Genomic DNA, 23,567 nt, shown 5'->3' on the forward strand with positions numbered 1-23,567 from the left:
AGGCTGTAGACTCTGAGCTTCAGCAGGACGGACTCTGAGCTTCAGCAGGCTGTAGACTGTAGACTCTGAGCTTCAGCAGGCTGTAGACTGGACTCGGAGCTTCAGCAGGCTGTAGGCTGTAGACTCTGAGCTTCAGCAGGACGGACTCTGAGCTTCAGCAGGCTGTAGACTGTAGACTCTGAGCTTCAGCAGGCTGTAGGCTGTAGACTCTGAGCTTCAGCAGGACGAGTCCACAATTTACAGCCGGCTGAAGCTGAGAGCCCAGTCTATATCACAACCTTGTTGAACCTCAAAGTCCGCAGTCCATATCAGGACACAGACTTTCTGAAGCTCAGAGTCCAGTCTGAATGCTCAAGAGTTATAGAATAATGTATTCCAAAAAGGTATTATTTTAAATGGTGGGAATAAAATATAGTTTGCAGGAAACAGTGAAATGAGTATGGGTAAGTCAAACAAACTAAATATTGACACGAGCACTTTCTACCTCCTTATCCCTAACAATGGCTGAAGGTGATCACTCTATGCCTGTCCCTTCTCCAGGGCATCTAAGTTCACCTGGTTATAGTAAGATTTATTATCTTTAACACAGATAGTATGTGCCTAAGCATTCCAGCTGTAGAGCAAGCAGTGGATCTTACCGACTGCAGCTGCATGAACAAGGTGCACATAAAGTACAGAAGTATCCCAGAACCCATGCTTAGAGGAGTCAACTGAAATAACCTATTTTAAAAGATGCAGTTTAATTTACAGGAGATTGCGCTGGCTGGCTTATTTATTGTATGTTAAATTTATAATGCAAAAATCTTGGCTCTGGTGTTTTTACTTTTTTGGGAAATACATTTTTCAGGGAGTCCTGGAATCCCAGATCCAGGCCTTCAAGTCATTAGAGTCTACATCAGAACACAACTCACTGAAGCCAAGAGAGCAGAGTCCACAATAACTGAACAAGGTCCACTGAGCAGCATCCAGTTCACCATCTGCCGGTAATGGAGAGGGGGACGCAGGAAAGAGCATTCAGACCTGAAGTGACACACGAAAGAGCAAACCTGATCAACGCTCTAGAGACCAAACAATCACCATCCCGGATGAACACTCTGTGTGGATCTTTTATGTTTGAGCAAAGTGCACAACCCTACTGGGGTCAGAACGATGTATAAAATGTAGAATTTAATACAATACTCCCTCCATTTCAAAGTCAACAAATAAAAGGCGGCACTATATAAGGGGATTCTGGGACAAGGTAACACCAGCCAGATGACAGTATCGCATTTTTGTCCCACTGGGACTATGCACAATGCAAGGATTAAAATGTCTCCTCTGACTCTGGCCATTTCGGTTTGTTTAAAGGAGGCACAGGCTCCCCAAGGGATTCCTCCCACCGTGACGCATCTCCCTCACCATTTCAGCTAGATACCTTTCAGCACCGACCGTATCCATGGGGACTGATGTCAGTTCTGCTGAAACTCACCGCGCACACCCCCCGCCCACACCGCTCCATTCCGTCTCAAAGATTTTCACACACCGAGACGCAAGAGACACAACCTCCCCCGGCTTCAGGACCCGTCCTCCATCCCGCTCCCGTTTGTTCGCACAACACTCGTCTTTTCTTTCTTCAATTTCTCGGTTGGACAATTCACAACATGTGGAAAAAGAATAATACAATTTTAGGCTAATTATATGTTTCACTCAGCTCCCTCCAGACACCGTCCCCATAATGCATTGCAATAGACCCATTCTGAGATGGTTTTTTTTGTTCGTTTCTCATAATCGTCAACCAGTAAAGAGCAAAATAAAAAATCCAGTCTCACAGTAACGATATCTAATATCGGTCATCGTACGATTCTGAATATGTATGACAATGCTCGAGAAAGGTGATAAATATAATCAGTGAATGCTGACAAAATGCAGGCAGAAATCTTGTGTATGAAATGACTAATTTCTCACGTCAACAGACGTTCACATGGTTTACCACACTGGGCGTGACAGGGTGTGGGCAGGGATCTTGAGCCATCGCAGGCAGTGTGAACATGTCCCCAGCCCATCAGCGCTCGATGTGCTAAGTGTGAGGGGAGGGAGCGAGTGTTGCGAGGAGCTATTGGCACACTGTGTGAAAATGTGTTCGATGGCCATATCAAAATCTTACTCTGTCACCAGACCGGGCGAGAGCCGTGGCAACGGACGCGCGCGGCTCGGGGAAAGTCCAGAGACCACCCAGAGGACAGCTCTGTCAAAAAAGTTACCGACGTGTGGGTGGAAGCTGGTTTGTTCGCCCTAACAGCTGTGGCCTGTGGCCTTGCGCAATGAAAGGTCTTTCACAGTCCTCTCCACAGCATGAATGATGAATGTGATAAATGCAAGCCCAACTAAACGACGCACAGAAAATACATGAGAAATTATGCATTAAAGATCATTCACTGAAATATGAAGAATCACACAGAAATATGGACTGGCCATGGATCGAGAGCCATGACAAGTGGTTAGTTTACATGCACGGCCCACGCCTGATAAATGTCCCAGATGTGAGATGAAAGGATGAAGAATGGTAAGAACTACTGGCGTGCATAAAAAAAACATTTGTCGGCCTTGAACCCACGGCAACCAAGTGTTTTTTTTTATTTTTTTTTTTACATTTACATACTATGATTGACGAATGTGCCACATTTGAATGAAATCAGGCAATGCTTCCAAGACTTACAGTATACAAAGGAGATTAAGTGTGAAAATTAAAATGCAGAGAAAGCCACATAAAGCAGGCTTATGAACAAGAAAAATGTAGGAAATACAAATACGGACAGGTGACAAATTAAAGGAAAAAGCACCATAAAGTATCTTAGGAAGGTGTCCTTACTGATAATAATAATAACATCCCTCTGTATGTATGTAACATTCCATTACAAGCACTTCACAGACACTCTTATCCAGAATGACTTACACAACTTTTACATAGCATTTGCATCGCCTCCAATTATACAGCTGGATATATAAAGAAGCAATGCAGGTTAAGTACCTTGCTCTAGGGTACAACAGCGGGGTCCAACCCAGGAATCGAACCCGCAACCTTTAGGTTACAAGCCCAGTTCCTAACCCATTATCCTACACTGCTGTCCATTATTGCACATGCATCACGGTCACTGAATGTGTGCTTTCGATCACAATTTCCAACCCAATTTACTGATGTCTTTCCCATAGATCTAAATGCAGATGTCACTTTAGTCACTGTTCCTATGGAAACACTAGCCAGTTGAGCAGTCTTTATGACCGAAGCTCCTGCCATCCGTGCTCCAATAATGAACCCTCTTTCAAAGTCACTGAGATCTTTTTCTCCTGCCATCTTGATCCAAAATTGAGGTCAACTGGGCCTGCTCAGCATTTTTACTTTACTTTTACTTTACAGGCATTTAGCAGACGCTCTTATCCAGAGCGACTTTCATTGTATCCAATTATACAGCTGGATATATACTGGAGCAATACAGGTTAAGTACCTTGCTCAAGGGTACAATGGCAGTGTCCTACCGGAGAATCGAACCTGCAACCTTTAGGTTACATGACCAACTCCTTAGCCATTATACTACACTGCTGCCCAATTCTTACAATTTATACATGCCACAGAGCATGATAGGATGTTAACTCCGTAATTGTATCATGCAGTCCACCTGTATGGAAGCATCTGCATTCGCTATGTTTCACCTTTCATTTATTCAGGTTTTTCCTTTAATTTGTCACCCCTCTGTACGTGCACATAGAGAAACATGGGTGGTGTGACTCAGAACCACGGGGCAACAGAAAGCATTTTTCACACAGACACGTGCTGTGAGGTCAGAGCCATGCTGAGAAAAGGTTAAGCGGGACCACAGTGTACATTGGGCATTAGCTGGGTGCAGTAAGGTCCTTAATGCAACAACGCAGCTTGTACCCAGTCAAAGCCTGACTGCCAGTTGTGTGCCATATAAAAGCCACATAAAAATATCCAAAAATACGGGATATTTTGAGATTTGGAGCACACGCTGAATGCAAAAACGCGAACGTGAATATGTAAACAACGACACTCCCCGAGAGTCATTTCACTTGAAGTCGTGCTCACAAAATATGTCCCGTTCGAATATTTCCACCACCGACACCAGCACACTTCTCTTCTTTTAAGCATGCCAGGGAAAAAAAACAGGGAGGGTAACAGAGGAATAACTCGGGCCTCGCGTGAAACAAAATACACACCGTTCCTTCACAGGAAAAGCATCTCCTTCACACGGCACCGGAGACAGGAATGTAAAGAAAATTGAATTAACTGGGGTTGTCATCTCGTAGGGGTCTCGGAACGACCAGGAATAAAAAAACAATGGTGGATGCCGCACATTCCGTCGACGCAGGTATGCCGTTTCCATGAAACTTAATATGCTAGAAAACATAACCAGGCATACGCCCCCCCACCAGAACGTATATCCAGGTGTATATATCAACACCCTGACACACGGCACCACGCAGATTGGCACATAAATTATTCACTCAGAGGACCCGCTCCCGTACGGACAAAATGAGGCGCGAGGCACACACAGCGCACTTCCAATCAGAGGCAAAATCCATACACCGCACGAAGAGCATTCCACAAATATCACCCAGGAGAAGATAAAGATTGCTGCAGTTTGGTTTATTACGGTTTCTTTATGTTGAGCGCATGAGCAAAAAAAATAAAATAAAATAAAATAAAATAAAATAAAATTCAGTTGCTGTCCAGGGCAGATAATGAGACACCTTGTTCCGAAAACGAAGCACAGCTGGGGGAAGGGAAGAAAAAAAAAAACAACCAAAAAAAAAAAACGAAACATAATCCAATGTAAATCTCAGCTATAAAAGTGTGATAATAGTGTGACTTTTAAAACTAATTTTAAAACTTTGAATGGGAGAGTATCCATTCTTTGCAATAAACATACGGAGTGCGACTGATGCAGGGGAGGGAATTAAGATGTGTATTCATTACCAAAATATAGATATTCCCCTAATCTTTACAACATTGCCATTGAAAAATAAATACTTGACAATCACACGTTCGATGTAAATCTCTGCAACAGTGTCCTAAGGATCCTTGACTTGTTGGTTCTGGCAGGGTCTTCCTCCGGCCCTTGACGCTCACACAGCGACAGGATGAGCCTCTCCCGCTCCTGGGCTCACTGGAGCTTCTCCATGGCGAACGCCACGATGAGGGAGAGCAAGATCAGTCCCACGGACAGCATTTTCAGCGCCTCTCTGTCCAGTGTCCACGGCTGGCTCGTGCTCAGGGGCGGGCCCACGTGCACGCCATTTTGAAGAGGCGCCCCAAACTCCTGCAGGGGAGACAAAATGGCGGAAACTGAGAACTAAACTTCGAATCGCAGTTGGAATTAACCAGGGTTGAGGCCACACCCTGGCTTCAGTCTGCAACACTGGTTAGCGAGCGGGAATATCCAAACAGAATGACCTTACCTGCCCAAATGGCGGTGCCCTGACATTTGCCAAATGATTAAACAAGTAAAATGTCAGTACCTACTCAAAGAAATCCTGAAGACCTGGTTGTCTGTCTTGCAATGAAGGAATTCGGCTCCAGAGCTTTTCAAGTTAATATTTTTCACTGCAATGCACCAGAATGAAACCACGAGAACCAGGGAGAACCTGTGTGTACACTCCTACTTCCCAATACAACTAAAAATAAACTTTAAAAAATACCCTTTCTGCTCTTGTTAACCTGTCAATCTGTCAGGTTACTCAGAGCAAGGACCTGTTAACAACACCTTTATTTTGGACCTGCAGCACATTAGGCAAATTACATTGAATAATAACAACGCAGGAAAAACATCACACAGGCGTTATATGCAGTGTGTTCCTGAAAATTAGACATTGTGCCTGTGGGCCAAATGTTGTTTTGCAGGTTAGCATATAAACATAAATAATTCGAGAGAAGAGACCGCATATCTATTCAGAAATGAACAGGCAGGCGGACATATAAATAAAAAGAAAGATGATAAAACAGATAAACAGACAGACATACAGATAAATGGACAGTAAGAACATAGAGAGACAGAAGGATGATAAATTGACAGATAAACAACAAAGGTTATGGTCTCTACAAACCATCCAGACCGGTAAGTGAAGTGAGGGCCCTTGGCTCAAGAATAAGAAAACCGTGTCACCAAACGTGACAAACTGCGGCAAACTGCAAACGAATAACAGACACCGCCAGGCACCGCAAGAACCTCGTACCCTCGTTTCCAAGATGGAGGTACGGGAGATGATGAAAGCACTTGGGCGGTCCAAGGCTCTTGGGATCAGGAAGTGGGGTAAGAACAGACAGAGGTGTGGCGGGAACCGCTGGGCCGACCTGCTTCCGGGGTCCCTAACGCTCAGCCCAGGTAAAAATGTGGGAAGATCACCCAGGGCCCCACTGCCGCTGCCCGGTGAGGCGTCCGCTGGGAGCTCGGACCACCTTCTCAGGTTTGACGGCTGGACAGGAGAGGAAGCCCTCGGGCTAACGCGGGCTCACGGCAAAGCGCGGTCGTAAAATACGCCGACGTTCGGCTCCCTCCGCCCGTGCCGCCGACCCCGCCCGCGGTAAACCCGCCGACGTTCTCCGAGGCGATCGCGCGCGAAGGGGGGGGGGGGGGCGAGTTAGCGACGACGTTCGGAGGCCGCCCGAGGGCTAAAGGGCAAGCGATCACTCATCGTTACTTCGCTGACACATAAATGATAGAGCGCATTTAAAGTTTGAAAGTATCAGAGATTAAAGACTACATTATATGGCAGTCTTCCCGAGGATGAAATTGCCATAATGGGAGCCCCGGTCGCTCCTAATGCGTTGGCACATTAAAGCTTCATTCATAAAGGAGACAGTAATAGAGAGATGTCTCTCAACAGGACCGAACAGATAGCCCACCCCATAATGTGTTCATTTATAGGGGGGAGAAACCCTTGCATTAAGTAGGGGAGATCAATCTGAATGACCATTTTATGAGTTCAATATTTCAGGGCCGCAATGATGGTAATTGCAATTTCCCACTTTGCGGGGGGAGGCAGACACGCATGGCAGGGCTTGGTCTTTTGATATCGGCAGTTTGTCTGCATTTGCATTACCTGCATCGCGCCAGGCGGCCCGCCCGCCAGGCCGCCACGCCGCCGCCGTCGGAGCGCCTCCCGCGTTTTTACAAAGGGAACGGCGGTTTCCCGCCACGGGGACGTCACGGGGGGGGGGGGGGGGCTCCGCACCATCAAAGGCCGTTACCGCCAGACGCCAGGGACCCGGTTTAACCAACCTTTAGACACCCGGATGGATGGATGGATGGATGGATGGATGGCGCTCGATAGCCACGGGGAACTTTCAATTTCGGGGGCCCTGGCGTGTGCGCGCGCGCGCTGATGGAAAGATCTCCCCTTCATCTCTGAGCCACTTTGAAGACTTTACGGATTCCTCCCTTTCCAAGTTGCGCTCGTCCTGAGTTCTTTTTTTTCTCTCTCTCCTCCTTTCCTTTCTTTTTTTAGCTTGTTCCCTTCCCTAAGCCACACTGGCTCTTTCATGCCTAACGCCTTTTATTCCCACCAACCCCCCCCCCCACTCCTCCACCCCTTCAGACTCTCTACCCATCTGCGTCTGGTGTAAGTGATATAGCTCGGAGGGTCCCGACACCCCCCCACCCCCACCCCCGCACACCCCCCTCGCTGCCATGCATGTCGGAGAGAACTGTCTGTTTGGGAACACTTGTCTTGATCGCTCAAATCAAAAGCCGCTCGCTGCAGCCTGTCTCATTGTGCCTGGAAACCTGGAAACAAAGATGCAAAACTCTGAGAGAGTGGGATAAGCCTGGGGGGTGAGGAAGGGGAGCGGGGGGGGAGGTAATATTTAAACATTTACTTGAACACATCTAAACAGACAGCCATTTTAGTCACTGAGAGCAACGTCAGAAAATGGATATAGGGGCACAAACTGATGATGCGGGTGGCTGGCAGCCGATTTTATTTATTTATTTGACTGGGACAATACACATTGATCAAAATCACTATTCCGTGATGTAAATGTGCCAGCCCCGCCCACCGCCAACGCAGACCCCACACGCACGTCGTGACACGCACTCTGCGTCGCCGCTCGCCCGCGTGAGGACCCGTTGCCGTGACGCGCGAACACCTTAATCGTCACAGAGGGACTCGGCGGCTTTTCGAAAAGGAACGATCCTGACTTTCGGGCGCGAGACAACGGCCGCCTGACATCCTACCCGAAGCATCCGTCAGGCGCCCGGGCCGCTTGTTCACGGCCGCACAAAAGAACGCGTGCGGCCACGGGCGTCGCCAGAGCCGAGCCGAGGTCCGATCGCGTCAGCTGCGCAGCGCGGCGAACCGGGGGGGGCGGGGGAGGGGGAAGTGGGAGGAGCCGACTCTTGAAAGGCGATGAGAGTCTCCGCCCACGCACACCTACCCCAGCCCCGAATGAAAAGCCAGCTGAGCTAGGCTGCACCCCCTTGGGACAGACGACATCCTGTGAACGCGGGCTCCCCTATCTCAGAGCAGCAGGGACTCCGTATGTCACTAACTGCTCTCCGTTCCCCCACGCCGCGCTGTTGCCGGGCGGCATCCGGTTACCGGAGTGAAAGGAGCTCGAAGCGCGGGGGGGACAGCCGCCCCGGCTTCGGCGAATTAACGGCGGAAACGCATAACGCTCATAACGCAACGCGCTCCGCGTTCCAAGTCAGAGTCAGAGCACAAGCCTGCAAATCCCATTTCTGCGTGAAAAACAGACACTTCAAAACATTTTCTTTACTCAGCCGAGCGGACGTGTTTATTTGTTCTCTTAGCAGTGCCGCTCAGCGTGAACTTTAACACAGCGTCCATTAATGCCGCCGCTGGATATGGACTGAAAGGACCCAGGCTGAGTACCTGGCTCGGGGACTGCAGCAGCGCTCAGTCTGGGACTGGAACCCGCTGTCCCCGAGTCGCGGGGCATTTGGTCATCCCTCTCGGTCCTTTGAGCCAGAGCTTGCTTGCTGATGGCGAGGCAGGAGTCGGGCGTCTGAGGCCGTGCCTCAAATTCCATCAAATATGACAGCAGCAGGCATCATTGCGCAACCACGGGAAAGCAGAGAGAAATACTCGGGATTTAGGAGAAGGTTTCTCCACAGTGTTGCACTTCCTATACGGAAATGTCAGTCAGCTCGGGTGCACTGGCCGCCATGCTGATGGCAAAGCAGAAAATGTGTGTCTGCTGGTTTAACTCAAGAGTGCCATTATATTAATTTGTTTTGGTAAACTGGTAGGAGTGGCCTGAAGGTATGTGGCAACTCCATTTTACATCGGGGTTGGGGGTGCGGGGCGAAAGTTCCCCTGAACAGGGACCAAAGAGAGCATCACAGGGGGTGGAGTTTGGGTGACTGACAGGGCAGGGAGTAAAGTCCTTGGGCGGAGTCCAGATAGCAGAAAGGATGCGGGGAACGTTGTCTGAGGGGTGGACTCCAGGTGACGGAGGGGGACGGAGGGGCGTGGTCATGGTGACTGACGGGGGCGGGTTTGGCTGGTGCTGCTCTCAGACTGCTGGGTCCAGTGCATGCACCCCGCCTGACGGGGTGGATTTTCGGAGGTGCTCTTGACGGATGAGGGGGGGACTGCAGGGTGATACCTCATTGACCCCTGTCTGTGCTGCTCTCAGGCGTGGGCTAACCCCGAGACAGAGGCACACTCAAATCAAATCAGGGCCTGTCGATATCTGGACCCGCCGAGCCCCGCGCTCCATCGCCAGAGCCGCCAGACCAGGGCTTAATCGCTGAAGGACGCCAGGTCTACGCTCCTCACACAGCACAGTAGCCCACTCTCTCCTACATGGGCAGTGTTAATCGCTCTCCCTTACGTATCCCGTGTTAATCACTCTCTCCTACATGTGCAGTGTTAATCGCTCTCCCTTACGTATCCCGTGTTAATCACTCTCTCCTACACGTGCAGTGTTAATCGCTCTCTCCTACATACGCAGTGTTAATCGCTCTCCCTTACGTATCCCGTGTTAATCGCTCTCCCCTACATACGCAGTGTTAATCGCTCTCCCTTACGTATCCCGTGTTAATCGCTCTCTCCTACATATCCCGTGTTAATCGCTCTGTCCTACATACGCAGTGTTAATCGCTCTCCCTTACGTATCCCGTGTTAATCACTCTCTCCTGCATACGCAGTGTTAATCGCTCTCCCATACATACGCAATGTTAATCACTCTCCCTTACATATGCCGTGTTAATCGCTCTCCCATACATACGCAGTGTTAATCGCTTCCCCTACATACGCAGTGTTAATTGCTTTCCCCTACATACGCAGTGTTAATCGCTTTCCCCTGCATACGCAGTGTTAATCGCTCTCCCTTACATATGACGTGTTAATCATTCTCCCCTACATACGCAGTGTTAATCGCTCTCCCTTACATATGACGTGTTAATCATTCTCCCCTACATACGAAGTGTTAATCACTCTCTTGTACACACACTGTGTTAATCCCTCTTATGTACATAGTGTTAATTGCAGATACAGATGCAGTGTTAATCTCTCACCCTCACATATGCTGTGCCAATCGGTCACCCGTACATACGTAGTGTTAATCACTCTCCTGTAAATGCGCAGTGTTAATCACTCTCCCGTACATACGCAGTGTTAATCGCTTTACCGTATATGCACTGTGTAAATCGCTAACCTGCACATATGCAGTGCTAATCGTTTATCAGCACATACACAGTGTTAATCACTCTCCCGTACATACGCAGTGTTAATCGCTCTCCCTTACATATGACGTGTTAATCATTCTCCCCTACATACGAAGTGTTAATCACTCTCTTGTACACACACTGTGTTAATCCCTCTTATGTACATAGTGTTAATTGCAGATACAGATGCAGTGTTAATCTCTCACCCTCACATATGCTGTGCCAATTGGTCACCCGTACATACGTAGTGTTAATCACTCTCCTGTAAATGCGCAGTGTTAATCACTCTCCCGTACATACGTAGTGTTAATCACTCTCCTGTAAATGCGCAGTGTTAATCGCTTTACCGTATATGCACTGTGTAAATCGCTAACCCGCACATATGCAGTGCTAATCGTTTATCAGCACATACACAGTGTTAATCACTCTCCCGTACATACGCTGTGTTAATCGCTTTACAAACGCAGTGTTAATCCTCGAGTAGGTAAGAGTTCCACTGCTTGCTTGCCATACCGGTTTCACTGTAGTTTCGTTTGGGGGGTGGAAACAAATTGATTTAGTTTCAGCGAGAGCAGGAAGTCTTTTTTGTGTTTTTCTAAATGAATTCCCAGGTGCGCTTCTGACAGAAAGGTGAGGGGACGTTGAGTCACGCGCATAAATCCTGGCCATTTGAACATCATGGAACGTGCTAGGCAAGGTTTAGAACACAGGTGCGCAGTGAGGACCATGTCTGTTCCTGGTTTCCATGCCAACTTATGGCTTTAATTACTTAATTAGGCCTTACACTTGCACCATCTGACATTTTAGCTGCATTTTTTGATAAGCACAAAATGGCAGCCTAAGACTGCTCTTGTGTCCCTATATGAAAAGTTTTACCATCATCTAATCCACGAGTGAACCAGTGTTGGTATACACAGCCAATTAGCTCATCTAGCAAAAAAGGTAATTGGTGGAAACAAAATAACTGCATACACACTGGCCTTCCAAGACCAGAATTTCCAATCCCTGGTTTAAGACACTCATGTACAGAATAGAAGCCTGTTTCGGTCTCATTGCGGGCAGTTCATCCAATGTACACACACCTCAACATTTCTTAGGGTTACGGATCAGATATTACAAGAACACATGTTTTCTGTGTACTTTGAAAATACGTCCACATCCACACATCAGTTAGCTCACAGGCAGGCCGTTCCTTTGAAAAGAGAAAAAGAACACAAAATAGTACCACATGCACATATGGACTGCAGCGCATGGTTTCCCTTGATCAAAGGGGAAACATAATTGCATGAGAGTGTCATGACATAATGAGTACCTGGCAACACAACAATCAATTGATGGTATTATAGTTGAAGCATTTTCCCCACTGCATGGTGTTCGAGTACGATGACATGCTCAACTATGTGGCAGAGCGTGTTGAATTTCAATAAATATTCATTGACGACTGGACTATGACCACCAGAAAGCTGAACCATTTGCAGATACCAATTACAGACAAACTTGATTCTTATGGCAGATGAATATCATACATGTCTGTGTTATTGAAAGAGGGCCTTTCATATAGTTCAAGGCAACTTTAGAGAAAAGTTGGGTGCCAAAAACATTCTGGCAACGTGGAGGAATTATACCTCCAGGGAGGACAAAATCCAGTGCACTCACACACACACACACACATGCACACGCGCACACACACAGCCATATGCGCCCAGCCATACGCACACAAACAATGCATATGCACACAGAGTCATATACAAACAACACACACGCGCGCACACCCAGGCACAAATACATGTGATAAAAACAAACACACACGGACAAACACAGACTCTGACACGAGCACACACACCGCGTACGCATGCATGTGTGTACGCGCCCGCGCACACACGCACACAGAGACAAGGCTGGCCATTGGTTTACACACTGAACAGATTTAGTTTTTATTGTCAAGAATTATACGAAACACTTTGTATAAAGAAAGCCAGTAAAGACCATTCACATGGGGGAAACAGTAAGGCTACATTGCCTCACTCATGCACAGGCAAGAATGCACAATACAGGAGGAAAGCATAACAGAAAGCTTGTTGCTACCCACACTGCAGCTATACTGTACATAGAATAAAAAGATCTGCATGTGGACCTATACATGCATATGTACATACTGTATGTACAAATGGCCTCAATGACAGGCGATTTCTGTAGTAGGGGTTTCTCTTACTCTTTTCTTGTTAAGGAAAACATTTTGGTTTAGACATATGAAATTATTAAGATTAACGCTAATTTTTCTGAGATCAGAAGACAATGTAACTGTACCCTCACGCAAAATGGTGATTTTTCATGTTGCTCAAGGTACGAAGGGAATTAAATCTGGAAGAGGAGGCCAGCTCCTTTTTTTATTCATACAAGATATCTGGGTCAAAAAAAAATAAAAAATTAAGAAACTGGTGTGCTGCTCGCATCAATAATGAGAAATTACTGCCAGAACGAATGCATCAAGTACCTTCTCTCCAGGAAACGAACGCATCAATCAATTGGGAGCCCTTGTAAATTCAATCTCCTTCAACTGAATTTCTCAGTGTTTAATAAGATTTCATAGAAGGGAATTCGATGGCGCTCTCCGGCATAGCAGGGCTCGTATTTGCGCCAGTACGGCAGCTTTACAAAATTTCAGCGGCAGGAATTATGTTCCGTTCTCTAACCGCAAAACGCAGGGAAAATGCAACAGTACCCCCCCACAAAAACTATAAAGGGCTCTGGCGAGGGAGAATAAGGCATGCTCTGTGTTTAAAGGGCAGTTTTCACAAGAGCGCTTCTCTTTACGGTCGAGGTAAAGGCCTGTGAGGTTCTCCCCCCCGTCCGCACTTATATTACAGCGGACTGGATACATTACGCTTTATTAATGCACATTAACCTTTCAGGAACAACAAGCCGGCGGAGTATTTCACAGAAGCTGCTTACGCAACGGCCTGCGTTTCGAGCACCGCGCGGCATTTACCCGCCGAAGTCCTGGCTTCAGAAAAAGAGACAGTCAGCCATTTAAAATGACTTCCAGTTGGATATTAGAGAACATTCTAATATCCAGCTGTCTAGTTCCTTAATGATTGCTTTGAAAAAATGCGGTGACAAAGTTTTGCCCTCTTCCTGATTTCCTCTATTATTGTATTATTTGCCACACTGAATGGTTTCAGATCTTTAAAGATCAGAAGATTCAGATCTTTATCTCAAAATGTAATACTAGACAAAGGGAAACTAAGTAAACACAAAACATATTTTAAAAAATTATTTCATTTATTTAATGAAAGTTATCAAACACCCATATCACCCCTGCGAGAAAGCCCCATTAGTTACTCAATCAACCACTTAACCAAATTTAATTTATAATTAGATTCAGCTGATTGAACACAGCCAGGCTTCATTGCAGCCAGCCCTGTGGAATCTAAACCTCACTCACATTGAACCTTACCACCAGAGTGAAGTAGTCATCCAAAGTTTTTTCAAGCACTCTATGCCATGATCAAAGGAAATTCCAGACAAGATGAGAAAAAAGTTGTTGAAATATCAGTCTGGAGAGGGTTACTAGGCTATTTCTAAGGCTCTGGGACTCAAACTACACTGAGAGCCATTATCTCCAAATGGAGAACACTTGGAACAGTGGTGAATCTTCCCAGGAGAGCCTAGCTCTAGCCTCAGCAAAGGTCAGTGTCCATGTCTCCACAATAAGAAAAAGACTGGGCAAAAATGTTATTCATGGGAGATCAGCAAGGCTGTAACCACTGCCAACCAAGAGAAATATCAATGTATGTCTCACATTTGCAAAAAAGCACCTGGATGCTCACCAAGCCTTCGTGGATAATGTTCTATGGACACATCAAAAGCTGAACTTTTTGGACAATACGGGTTCCATTACAGTATGTCTGGCGTCAAGCAAATACAGCATTTCACTGTAAGAACATCACACTAACAGTCAAACATGGTGGCGGTAGTGTGATGGTGTGGACATGCTCAGTTGTCTTGCGACCTGGACGACTCGCATTTACTGAAGGAACCATGAATTTGACTGTACCAGACAACTCTTCTTCTGTCTATTCACTCTGACCATTAAGAAATACTTGTTTTTTTTTTAAATTCTACATACATATAAATGCAACAGCATTTACATAATTCCAGATAAGCAGCCGACCTGACCCTATTACAGGTACGCGCAATACAGCATGTCACATTACAGGAGAAACTAGGAAGCGCCTTCTCCTCCTTCCTCTAACTATCTCACCGCCGTTCTCTGGGCCCGGCTCTCCGGGCTTCCTCCGGGCGATCGGCGACAGGCTGCCGGTCTCGTTCCCCCTCCGCCCTGCGTCTCTGACATTTCCGCCCGACGGCTCCTTTCAGGCGCAATCAATTAGCGGCCACGGGATCCTCTCCTCCTCCTCCTCCTCCTCCTCCTCCTCCCCCTCCTCCTCCTCCGCCCGACGTAACGGGGCCAGGGCCCGGTGTGCCTGCCCTTTCCCCGCAGGTGACAGACGGGGGGGGGGGGGGCGTGACGGGGGCCTGTCCCCGGGCGGCCAGGGGGCCAGAGGGGGTGCGTGACCGGGGGGCTCCCGGGGCTCTGCGAAATGAATTCAGCCCCCCCCTGTCGCCCCCCCGCCGCGGTAATCTCTGGAGCTCTGCCTGGGTCGGCGTCATTTAGACCGAGCTCGGGACGATACACACAGACAGGCCGCGCGCGCGGCGCGCTACGGAAACCTGATTCATTATTGATGCGGCGGAGGGGAGGGCGCGTAGCCGGCTGCGGCTAGGGAGCGAAGGCATCGCAGGCCGGAGCGGATCGGGTCATTACCAGCCACTTAAAAAGCCCTGTCAGAGGGAAACGAAGAGAAACGTTCCGCCTGCGAGCTCCTCTCTTGCCCTTGATCGTACACGCCAGGCACCTACAAATCTGATTTCTGTCCCGCTTCAGGAAGGCGCAACGATCATCGGGACACACGCGCGTGCTTAAGCCAAAGCCGCGATGGAACTCGCAGGGCTCTGAAGCCAGACCACTCGCACAGAAGTGGAACAATACGCATTAAAACGTTCTCTTGCACAATCCAGTCGTATGTTCTTCTCCGGACGGCTCTCGACCGGACTTCAGCGAGTTGGCCCGCGCTCACAACAGTCGCTAGCGTACAACAGAGCGTTGCGCGAGCTGCTGTTTCCTTCCCAGAGGTGAAAATAGGGGAAACTCTGGCTGACCTCCACGGCAAATTATGCTCAATTCGCTTGTAAATTATGGAAAGCTGGGATAGTGTTCTGGTGTATTAAGGGGAAAAAAATATTGATAAGGAGCCAGAAATTTGCATAAAAACGCGTACTCTGGCGCTGACGGTCAGAACAGCACTCAACAAATCTAAAATACTTTGGCGAACGGATTAATTAAACACAAGTAGGGGAACAACATTATTGTTTTTGCGGAATAAATGCGTTTTCACACTGCCTGGCGAGACGCTGAAACACTATCCAGTCAAAAATAATTTAGCCATCCATTCATATTTAATTGCTGTTTGTTTTGCTGTTGCAGAGACCAAAAAAAAAAAAAAAAAACACGCAGTAATTAATATTTTTCGCAAACAATTTCAAAAACATGCGCGAAAACAAATAACGCAACTTAAGAGCAAGAAAACGTAAGAATTGCACTCCGGAATGTCACACACAACCTTTGTTCAAAAAAATGTTTTAAATAAAAAAAAAAATTTGGGCGTAAAAGCGGAAGCAATCAGATTAAAAAAAATAAGCCCCAAACGCGTGGGGGCGGGCCCCCGGAGCCAGAGGAGGAGACGGGGCTGTGCCAGGCAGGCGAGCTGGGGGGGTTCTGCATCTGCACGTGGGCGATCCGCCATCTCCTGGGCAGCCCGCGCCCATCCCGCCCGCCCGCCCGCCCGTCTGTCTCTGAGGATCGGACGGGCTCGTGCGCCGCATGATGCAAAGGGCCAGCAACACCGCGCCGGCGGAGCGGGTAAACACGCCCAACGCCGCCGCGGCGGCGAGCAATCACCGCTCCGCCGTTTCCTAATCCCCCCGGTTCCAGGTGCTCGGGGAGGCGGGCCCTGAATTATTTAAGCGGTGGCGGCGATGGCGGCGGCACGAACGGATTCGGCGGCCGGGCTGGCGGGAGGCGGTTTTTTTTTTTTTTTTTTTTAAACGGCGTTTTCTGCCATTTCCGCGGAGACGCGTGCCGTCGACACGCGTAGCACGCGTGCGCCATTGTGTTCCGGAAGCCTCCGAGGCCGCGGCGCTGGGAGGCGCCGCTGGGAGGTGGCACCGCGCGGCGGCGTGCCGCCCAAGAAAAGACCTTGAAAAGGAATAAACAGACAGAGAGGGATGAATGATGAGGAGGGACGCCACGGGGGCGCGGGGGGGGGCTAAGCTATTTGACGCGGCAGGATTCGGGGGGGTCTTTCATTTGTCACTGCCGGGTGACGCATCTCTCTTTTCTTTTTTGTTTTTGTCCCCCGCCCCGCTTTATTTATTTTAATCTTTTATAAGATTCGGCTGTTTGGGAGGCGCTGATTATTCTGCGACGCGCTTGCCGACGCGTGCGCGCCCCTCAGTGCGCTCGCCCGAGCCTCTCTCTCTCTTTCGGGAGGCCGCCGCCGCCGCCGCCGCCACAACACCGACGCCGTAATGAGTTCTTTGGGTCCACACAATGGCTAAAGCACTTTTTTTTGCGGAGGGGCCTGTGGGTGCCGTACGGAGCCCCCCAGGAGAAAGGCAGGGGGAAGAAAAAAAGGCAGGCAGGCGATTTTCTCAAAACCCGGGGAGCGGTTCTTAAAAGCGCTGCGTTTTCATCCGAAAGGAAAGAAAACGAACGTTACGAACGTTACGAAGCAAAGCGCTTAATAAAAAAACAGGCAAAATACTGAGCAAAAGATAAACGGTTTTCATTGGGGGGAAAAACCGCCAAATTTATGTAGGCTTTTAAGAGAGCTATGTGCAATGTCTACATGAGCAACATACTGTAGGCAAGTAACATACTTCTCCCGTTGTTCTGTTTTATTCAATAATGCATCACATAAGCATGGTGTATTTTTGATTCCCTCCACAAAATGTGAAACTGTGTGACAACTTGTCCACAAATCCCGCTGTGTAGGAATACTTATTAATAATAATGACTGTCTGAACCAGCTCTAAAACTCTGGCATCTTTTCAGTGGAGACCTGGCAGCTCACAGTCCATACAAAGACCCTCCTGGAAAAAAAACACCGTGTTTGTGTGTGGGTGTGCGGGTGTAAACGTGTCTGTGCACACGCACATTTGGGTGGTGGTGTGTGTGTTACGGGAGGATGCGTGCGCACAAGCATGGATGTGCGTTTGCATGTCCGAGTACAAACCTGCATGCGTCATTTTATTGTGCGTGTGCACCTTCATCTCTGTATCGCCTGCATATATGTTTGTGCTTGTGGTTTTGTGTGTGCATGTGTGTGTGCGCGTGTGCTGTGTGTGTGTGTGTTGTATATTTGTGTGCTGTGCGTGTGTGCTTTGTCTGTGTGTGTGTGTGTGTGTGTGTGTGTGTGTGCGTGTGTGATTTGTGTGTGTGTGTGTGTTGTGTGTGTGTGATTTGTATGTGTGTGTGTGTGTGTGTGTGCTGTGTGTGTGTGTTGCTCCTCAGCATGCCGATACACGTGTGCACACACGCGTGTGTCTAAGTGCTAAAATGCACGAGCATGAGGGAGCGTGTACACTTGTACACTCGTGTGTGTGCCCGTGCGCGTTTGCCTGTCGCGCAGGACGCGCGTGCGCGCGTGTGCAAGATCACACCTCTGCCTTGGAGCTGCCTTCCTCCGCAGCCATCAGAACCCAGGACCCAGTGGGTAAACACCTCCGCCCGTCTCAGCTTCCCCGGCTCTGCCAGGTCCCGCGGCGCTAACCGCATTAAACATATAGATCTGCTCCCGTAAAACAAATGACTCAAAGCCCACGGATTTACACGCACAGCAGGACGCGCATTACGCCCAATCACCCGGGAGCGGAGCGCAAGGCCGCTCCTCTCAACACGAGAAAGCGCGTCCCCCCCGCAGGAGAGACGGAAACGAGAACGAGAAAGCAAAAACCGAAACGGCGCTTTCGATGCTAAATATCGCCCGTTAATCGCGTCTTATATTCACAGAAGGCTTCCGTCACGAGAAGCGGCGTGCGGTCGACGGCAAGCCTTAACCGCGGCTCGACGATTAACGCCTGACTGAACCTGCTGTGCTGGAGCGGAGGGTTGGGGCTCCCTCACGGCACGTGCGGACAAGCCAGGTCAGGCGCACGGACGCAGCGAAGACCGCGGCCAGCGTGCGGAGGTGATAAAAAGGTACGACACCTCTTAAGGCCCTGGGCAGCTGGCTGAGGTGATTTTTCGTTATTACCTGCAAAAAAAAAAACGGCGCACGTTGTCATGGGAACGTTTGGTTTAAGCCTTGCGCAAACAGGGTCTGTGAATCTCTCGTGTTTACAAAGGCCGTTCTAAAAATAGGTTCGCTCCTAATTTCACACTCACATAAGTTTAGCTGCAGTTACTAATTGACTGAGCCCAGGCAACCTGAAGGTCGTTTCGGATTCTGTTCAATAAAAACGCGGGGGGCAATAGCCGGCGAGGACAGTAATGTCAATAAACGACTGAAAAAAATAGCGTAATTTGAAATGTATGTTCCACATCGGTTCTGGAAGACGTAAATTGTGTAAAGATGCAGAGTGGCAGGAGCAGATTAACCACTTCAATGAACGCCGGTGAACAGTACTTCACAGACGGCGTCGCGTGGACTGGCTACGGGACTCGAGCAAGCACAATGCCCCGTGCTGCTAGGCTCAATCAAATTCATGCAGAGGTGCTATTCAATCAAAATGGAAACCACTTCCAGACAAATCTGGGAAATTATTACGATAATGCGACCTCCGGATTAAAACGAATGCCAAGCTGTCGAACGGGAAAGTGCCATTCAATCAAAAGTGCCAAACCCTCTTAGATAAATACGGAGAAGTATTGCAAGTGACCCCCGGGTTTGATCGAATCCGGAATCCCGTCCGAGGGATAAATTAATGTGACAGAGTGCTCAAAGAAACAGATCCCTGGATTCAATCAAACCCGCCAAGCCGAGAAGGAAATTATTTTAATGAATGCCATTGATTACCGCCATGTCAAACAGCTCCCTCTCCCTTCACTTCGGTCCACTCCAAATGAATCTGTCTGTTTCCGTCCGCAATCACATGATTCGACCTCAGTCGCTATAAAAGTGCGACAATGAGAGCTGTGGAACCAGGCTTCTTCAAAGAACCAACTACGCATCCGCCTCCCCCAAAATAACCTTGAAGACGCTCAAATTGGCGATGTTTTCTCCCCCCCCGCTAATTATTTCCTTGGGGCCTAACTTGACGAAACACCGGCGGAGGGAGGTGCCCGCTTGGTAACCCTGGTGATATGCTGGCTCGCACTGCCTGTGTGTCTACACGTTGGGTTGTGGTGGCCATTAGGGTTCATGTGGTGGGGTATGTAGCATCGGTATTGTCAATACCTGGAGCTCACATCAACGGAGCACGGGTCTGTTGAAGCTGGCAGTGCTGTTCGGGGGCCGCTATGGGCCGTGTAATACATCCGTAATGTACAGTCCCACAGTATAAATATTCATAGGCATGTTAGACTTTCTTTTGGCAATGGGGTTGGGGTTTCTTCATTGAGCGCTTATCCTTTTCATTTGGGCACAAGTATCTTGTGTTTGTTATTGAGAAAAATCGGCAAACGACAACTCAAAACATCCATTTTTAAATATTTTCTTTTAACGCAGCTGGATTTTTTTCCATGAGGGAGCGGGAGCAGCGTCCCCCGCGTGCGATTCCGATCAGCAACTCTGCGCTTCCCCGGGTTCCCCCGAGCGCAAATACGAGCCTTCGCAGCGGAAGGCGACTTTAAACGGGGCCTGCTAAAGCGAGCGCGGGGACGGGGATGCGCGGCGCGCGACACCGACCGTAATGAGAAGGCTGGGTTACTTTCCCGTGGAACATTTTGCCCTTAAGGATAATATTTCCTTTATTAGCTCGCCCTATTACGGTGTGAAAACAAGGGCAGGTAAATGCGTGCTAAACACATTTACAGCGAGGACCGGGGAGAAAAAAAAAACAACAAAAAAAACAAACGCACGACAGATGTTTTATCGTAGTTCAAAAAAAAAAAAAGTGCACTTAAAAGATAAGTGCTTACAGGTACGTCTGAGTACCTTTTCATAAGTTACTTTCATGCAGGGTTTGCGAGAACGGAGGGGTTGAGTATTTATAGTAGGTTAATGCGATGGGAGGCTGTAGAGGCGCGGTTAATAGCGGTAATAGCATTTTACCAGAAATCTAATCTGAGTTATAAAAAAAAAACCCAAAAAAAATAAAAAAACCTAAATCTCATCTTGATAAATGGCTTTGTTTGGGGGGGGCTGAGTGGAATTACACTGAGAGAACAGAGTGCTCAGCTGAAAAGACATCAGGGAGGCGCAGTTTTTAGGGCCTTTTCGCCCTGTCGGGAGTTACGCAGGCCGGACACGTACCGCCTCACGCCTCGCCACTGCTGAACACCGCCTGCAGAAATCATCCCACCTGCTGCCGCACGGCTGCTCTGCCTCTCCCCACCCCGGCGGGTCAACTGCCTTCGCACTGCACAAGATCTATCTCTCAAACGGAGGGGAGTACATAAATCCACCGCCGCTCACACGGAGACAGTTCACTCGAGCTCGCTTTCGCTCGGGTTTTCCACCCGCGCGGAAACATCGGCGGAGGCAATTTCCGAGCGCGCGGCGAAACAGGAATTCGCGCGCGTTTCGAGAAAAGACGCACGACAAGCCTCTGACACTTCCGGCGGTAAGCATCTTCTGCGTCAGACGGCTTCAGGCGGCTTTACGTTTCGTAACGCAAAAACGATCTGCAAACGAACTCCGCGCTATAAAAATCGGTGTCGTTTATATCACGTCACATGTATAATTACGCAACGTCTTATTTTGTTTTCGAGAACCTGGTCGAGGCGCAATACACGCTGCGCATCCGCAGACCAGAAGCACTACTGCTTTTGGCAGGAACCTCAATTTGTCCATAAATGGCAGGGAGAAAGTCGAGGAAAAGTACCACTCTCGAGCCATTCTCGCTGATAAGTATAAAACGTTCTTCAGAATTTCGCTCCCCGTAAATTAACCAAAGCAGCCCGTTCATCTCAACGACTTTCGCTACCGGCCCCCCCAAGTCTATAATTTAGGACCTCCAGACCATCAAATCTCTCCTGGAGCACTTTTTTTTCCCACCGGCGTTCGTTCTTTGAAGGCCTCCAGAAAGTTCCAATATATCTTTCGCTTTAACCGTAAGGGTTCCAAAATGACAGCCGGCGGTAAGATGAAAAAGGCGCACGCCGCTCGGCGCCGTGCGCTCGTCAGGTGATCAGACAAACGAAAGCAGCGAACACCGTTTCCTGGCACATTCCTTACACAGTGCTCGGTTCCCACAGCACGGAGGTCCCCTTTCCTCGCCGTAAAAATAACGCTATGAGATTAAGTAAATATTATTAATAGTCTTCCAAAACCCGATATATATTTTATTTATTTATTTTTTATGAAGGAGAAAGAAGAGTGAGTGTTCTCCGAGAGCAATTTGGAAATTATACGGCTGGATAAACTGTCACTATTTTTCTTCAGTATGTTAATCGGGGGCTCGGTGTTATTTTTCATGGGGAGCACCTCGGAACATTTGTACTGGAGGAAAGGACATCAAATGATGCTCTGAAATGTGATACACATTTTAATTTCACACTCCATCAGGTTTTACAGCCCTGCCACTGCAGGACGGGGGTGGGTGGGGGTGGGGGGGTGGGGGGGGGGACCGGCAGGCAGCCACATTCCCAGCCACGCAAAACCGAGGTCTCGTGACATCACGCTTTTAAGTTCCGCGAGGTTTTCGTTCCTCTCCCCCCCCACCCCCCCCCACCCCACTACAAGCCCTCTGCGAGAGGACGCAGGCGAACGGCTGTCCGCAGCGTTTGGTCATCCCTGTTTACCCGCTCCCTCCACCCGCAGGGACTTAATTGCTTCGTTCTACAACATGTTTGAAAGTGTAGCGGAGTCAATGTTTTGACCTTTAGTGTCCCCTAATAATTACATTTCATCAGCGGAGAGGTGGTGTCAGAAAAATGACTCCATAGCTCTGTGGTTTTATGGATAAATGGCTTAATGGGGTGTAAATGAAACCTTAAGTACAATCCTTCTGCCATCCTATACTGTACGTAACCGCTTTCCGAAGTTAACCACTTAAAGTCCATATATTTAATTAATGTACTTGGGCTGAGGCTAGGAATCAGTGGCAGAGATGGTAGAGAGAAATCTATTGTACTGGCTCTGAACAGAAGCTGAGTTATTCAACAACCAGACTATTTTAGGTTACGGGGGAAATCTTCCAGAATACATTCATTTTGTCTGTAAGAAAGCTTCCGCCAAGGTGTGTTTTTATTTATTCCGAAGGTGAAGGCAACAAGTAAGAACACGTAAAATAACACACACAGACAAAAACCTGAAAAAAGCACAGAGACACTCAGACACATACCCAGAAAAACACAAACATGCTGAAAAGCAAGCGTGCACACGCGCACACACACACACACACACACACACACACACACACGCACACACATACACACAGACACACACGCACACACATACACACACAGCACACATACACACACAGACACACGCACACACACATAGGCGCACACACTGACCACACACACAGATGCACACACACATGCGCACACACACACACAGACGCAAACGCACATGCACACACACATACACACGCACACACAGACAGACAGACACACACACAGCCAGGCAAACTGAAGCCCACGTTGTAGGGGGG

At 48.5% G+C, this 23,567-nt stretch overlaps 1 protein-coding gene across 4 annotated transcripts in view; it reads right to left on the reverse strand.

Moving 5' to 3' along the window:
- Positions 1–4,623: 4,623 nt before the first annotated feature.
- Positions 4,624–23,567, reverse strand: part of cdkal1 (CDK5 regulatory subunit associated protein 1-like 1) — a 373,644-nt gene continuing 354,700 nt past the window's right edge. For all 4 annotated transcript variants that reach the window (XM_064308720.1, XM_064308705.1, XM_064308712.1 and 1 more), the window contains one exon: positions 4,624–5,315. In XM_064308720.1, the coding sequence (XP_064164790.1) occupies positions 5,160–5,315 (156 nt within the window). In that variant the 3' untranslated portion in view covers positions 4,624–5,159. The remainder of the gene's footprint in view (positions 5,316–23,567) is intronic.

This window comes from Anguilla rostrata, chromosome 1 (assembly GCF_018555375.3).
Source record: "Anguilla rostrata isolate EN2019 chromosome 1, ASM1855537v3, whole genome shotgun sequence".
Lineage (NCBI taxonomy): Eukaryota > Metazoa > Chordata > Actinopteri > Anguilliformes > Anguillidae > Anguilla > Anguilla rostrata.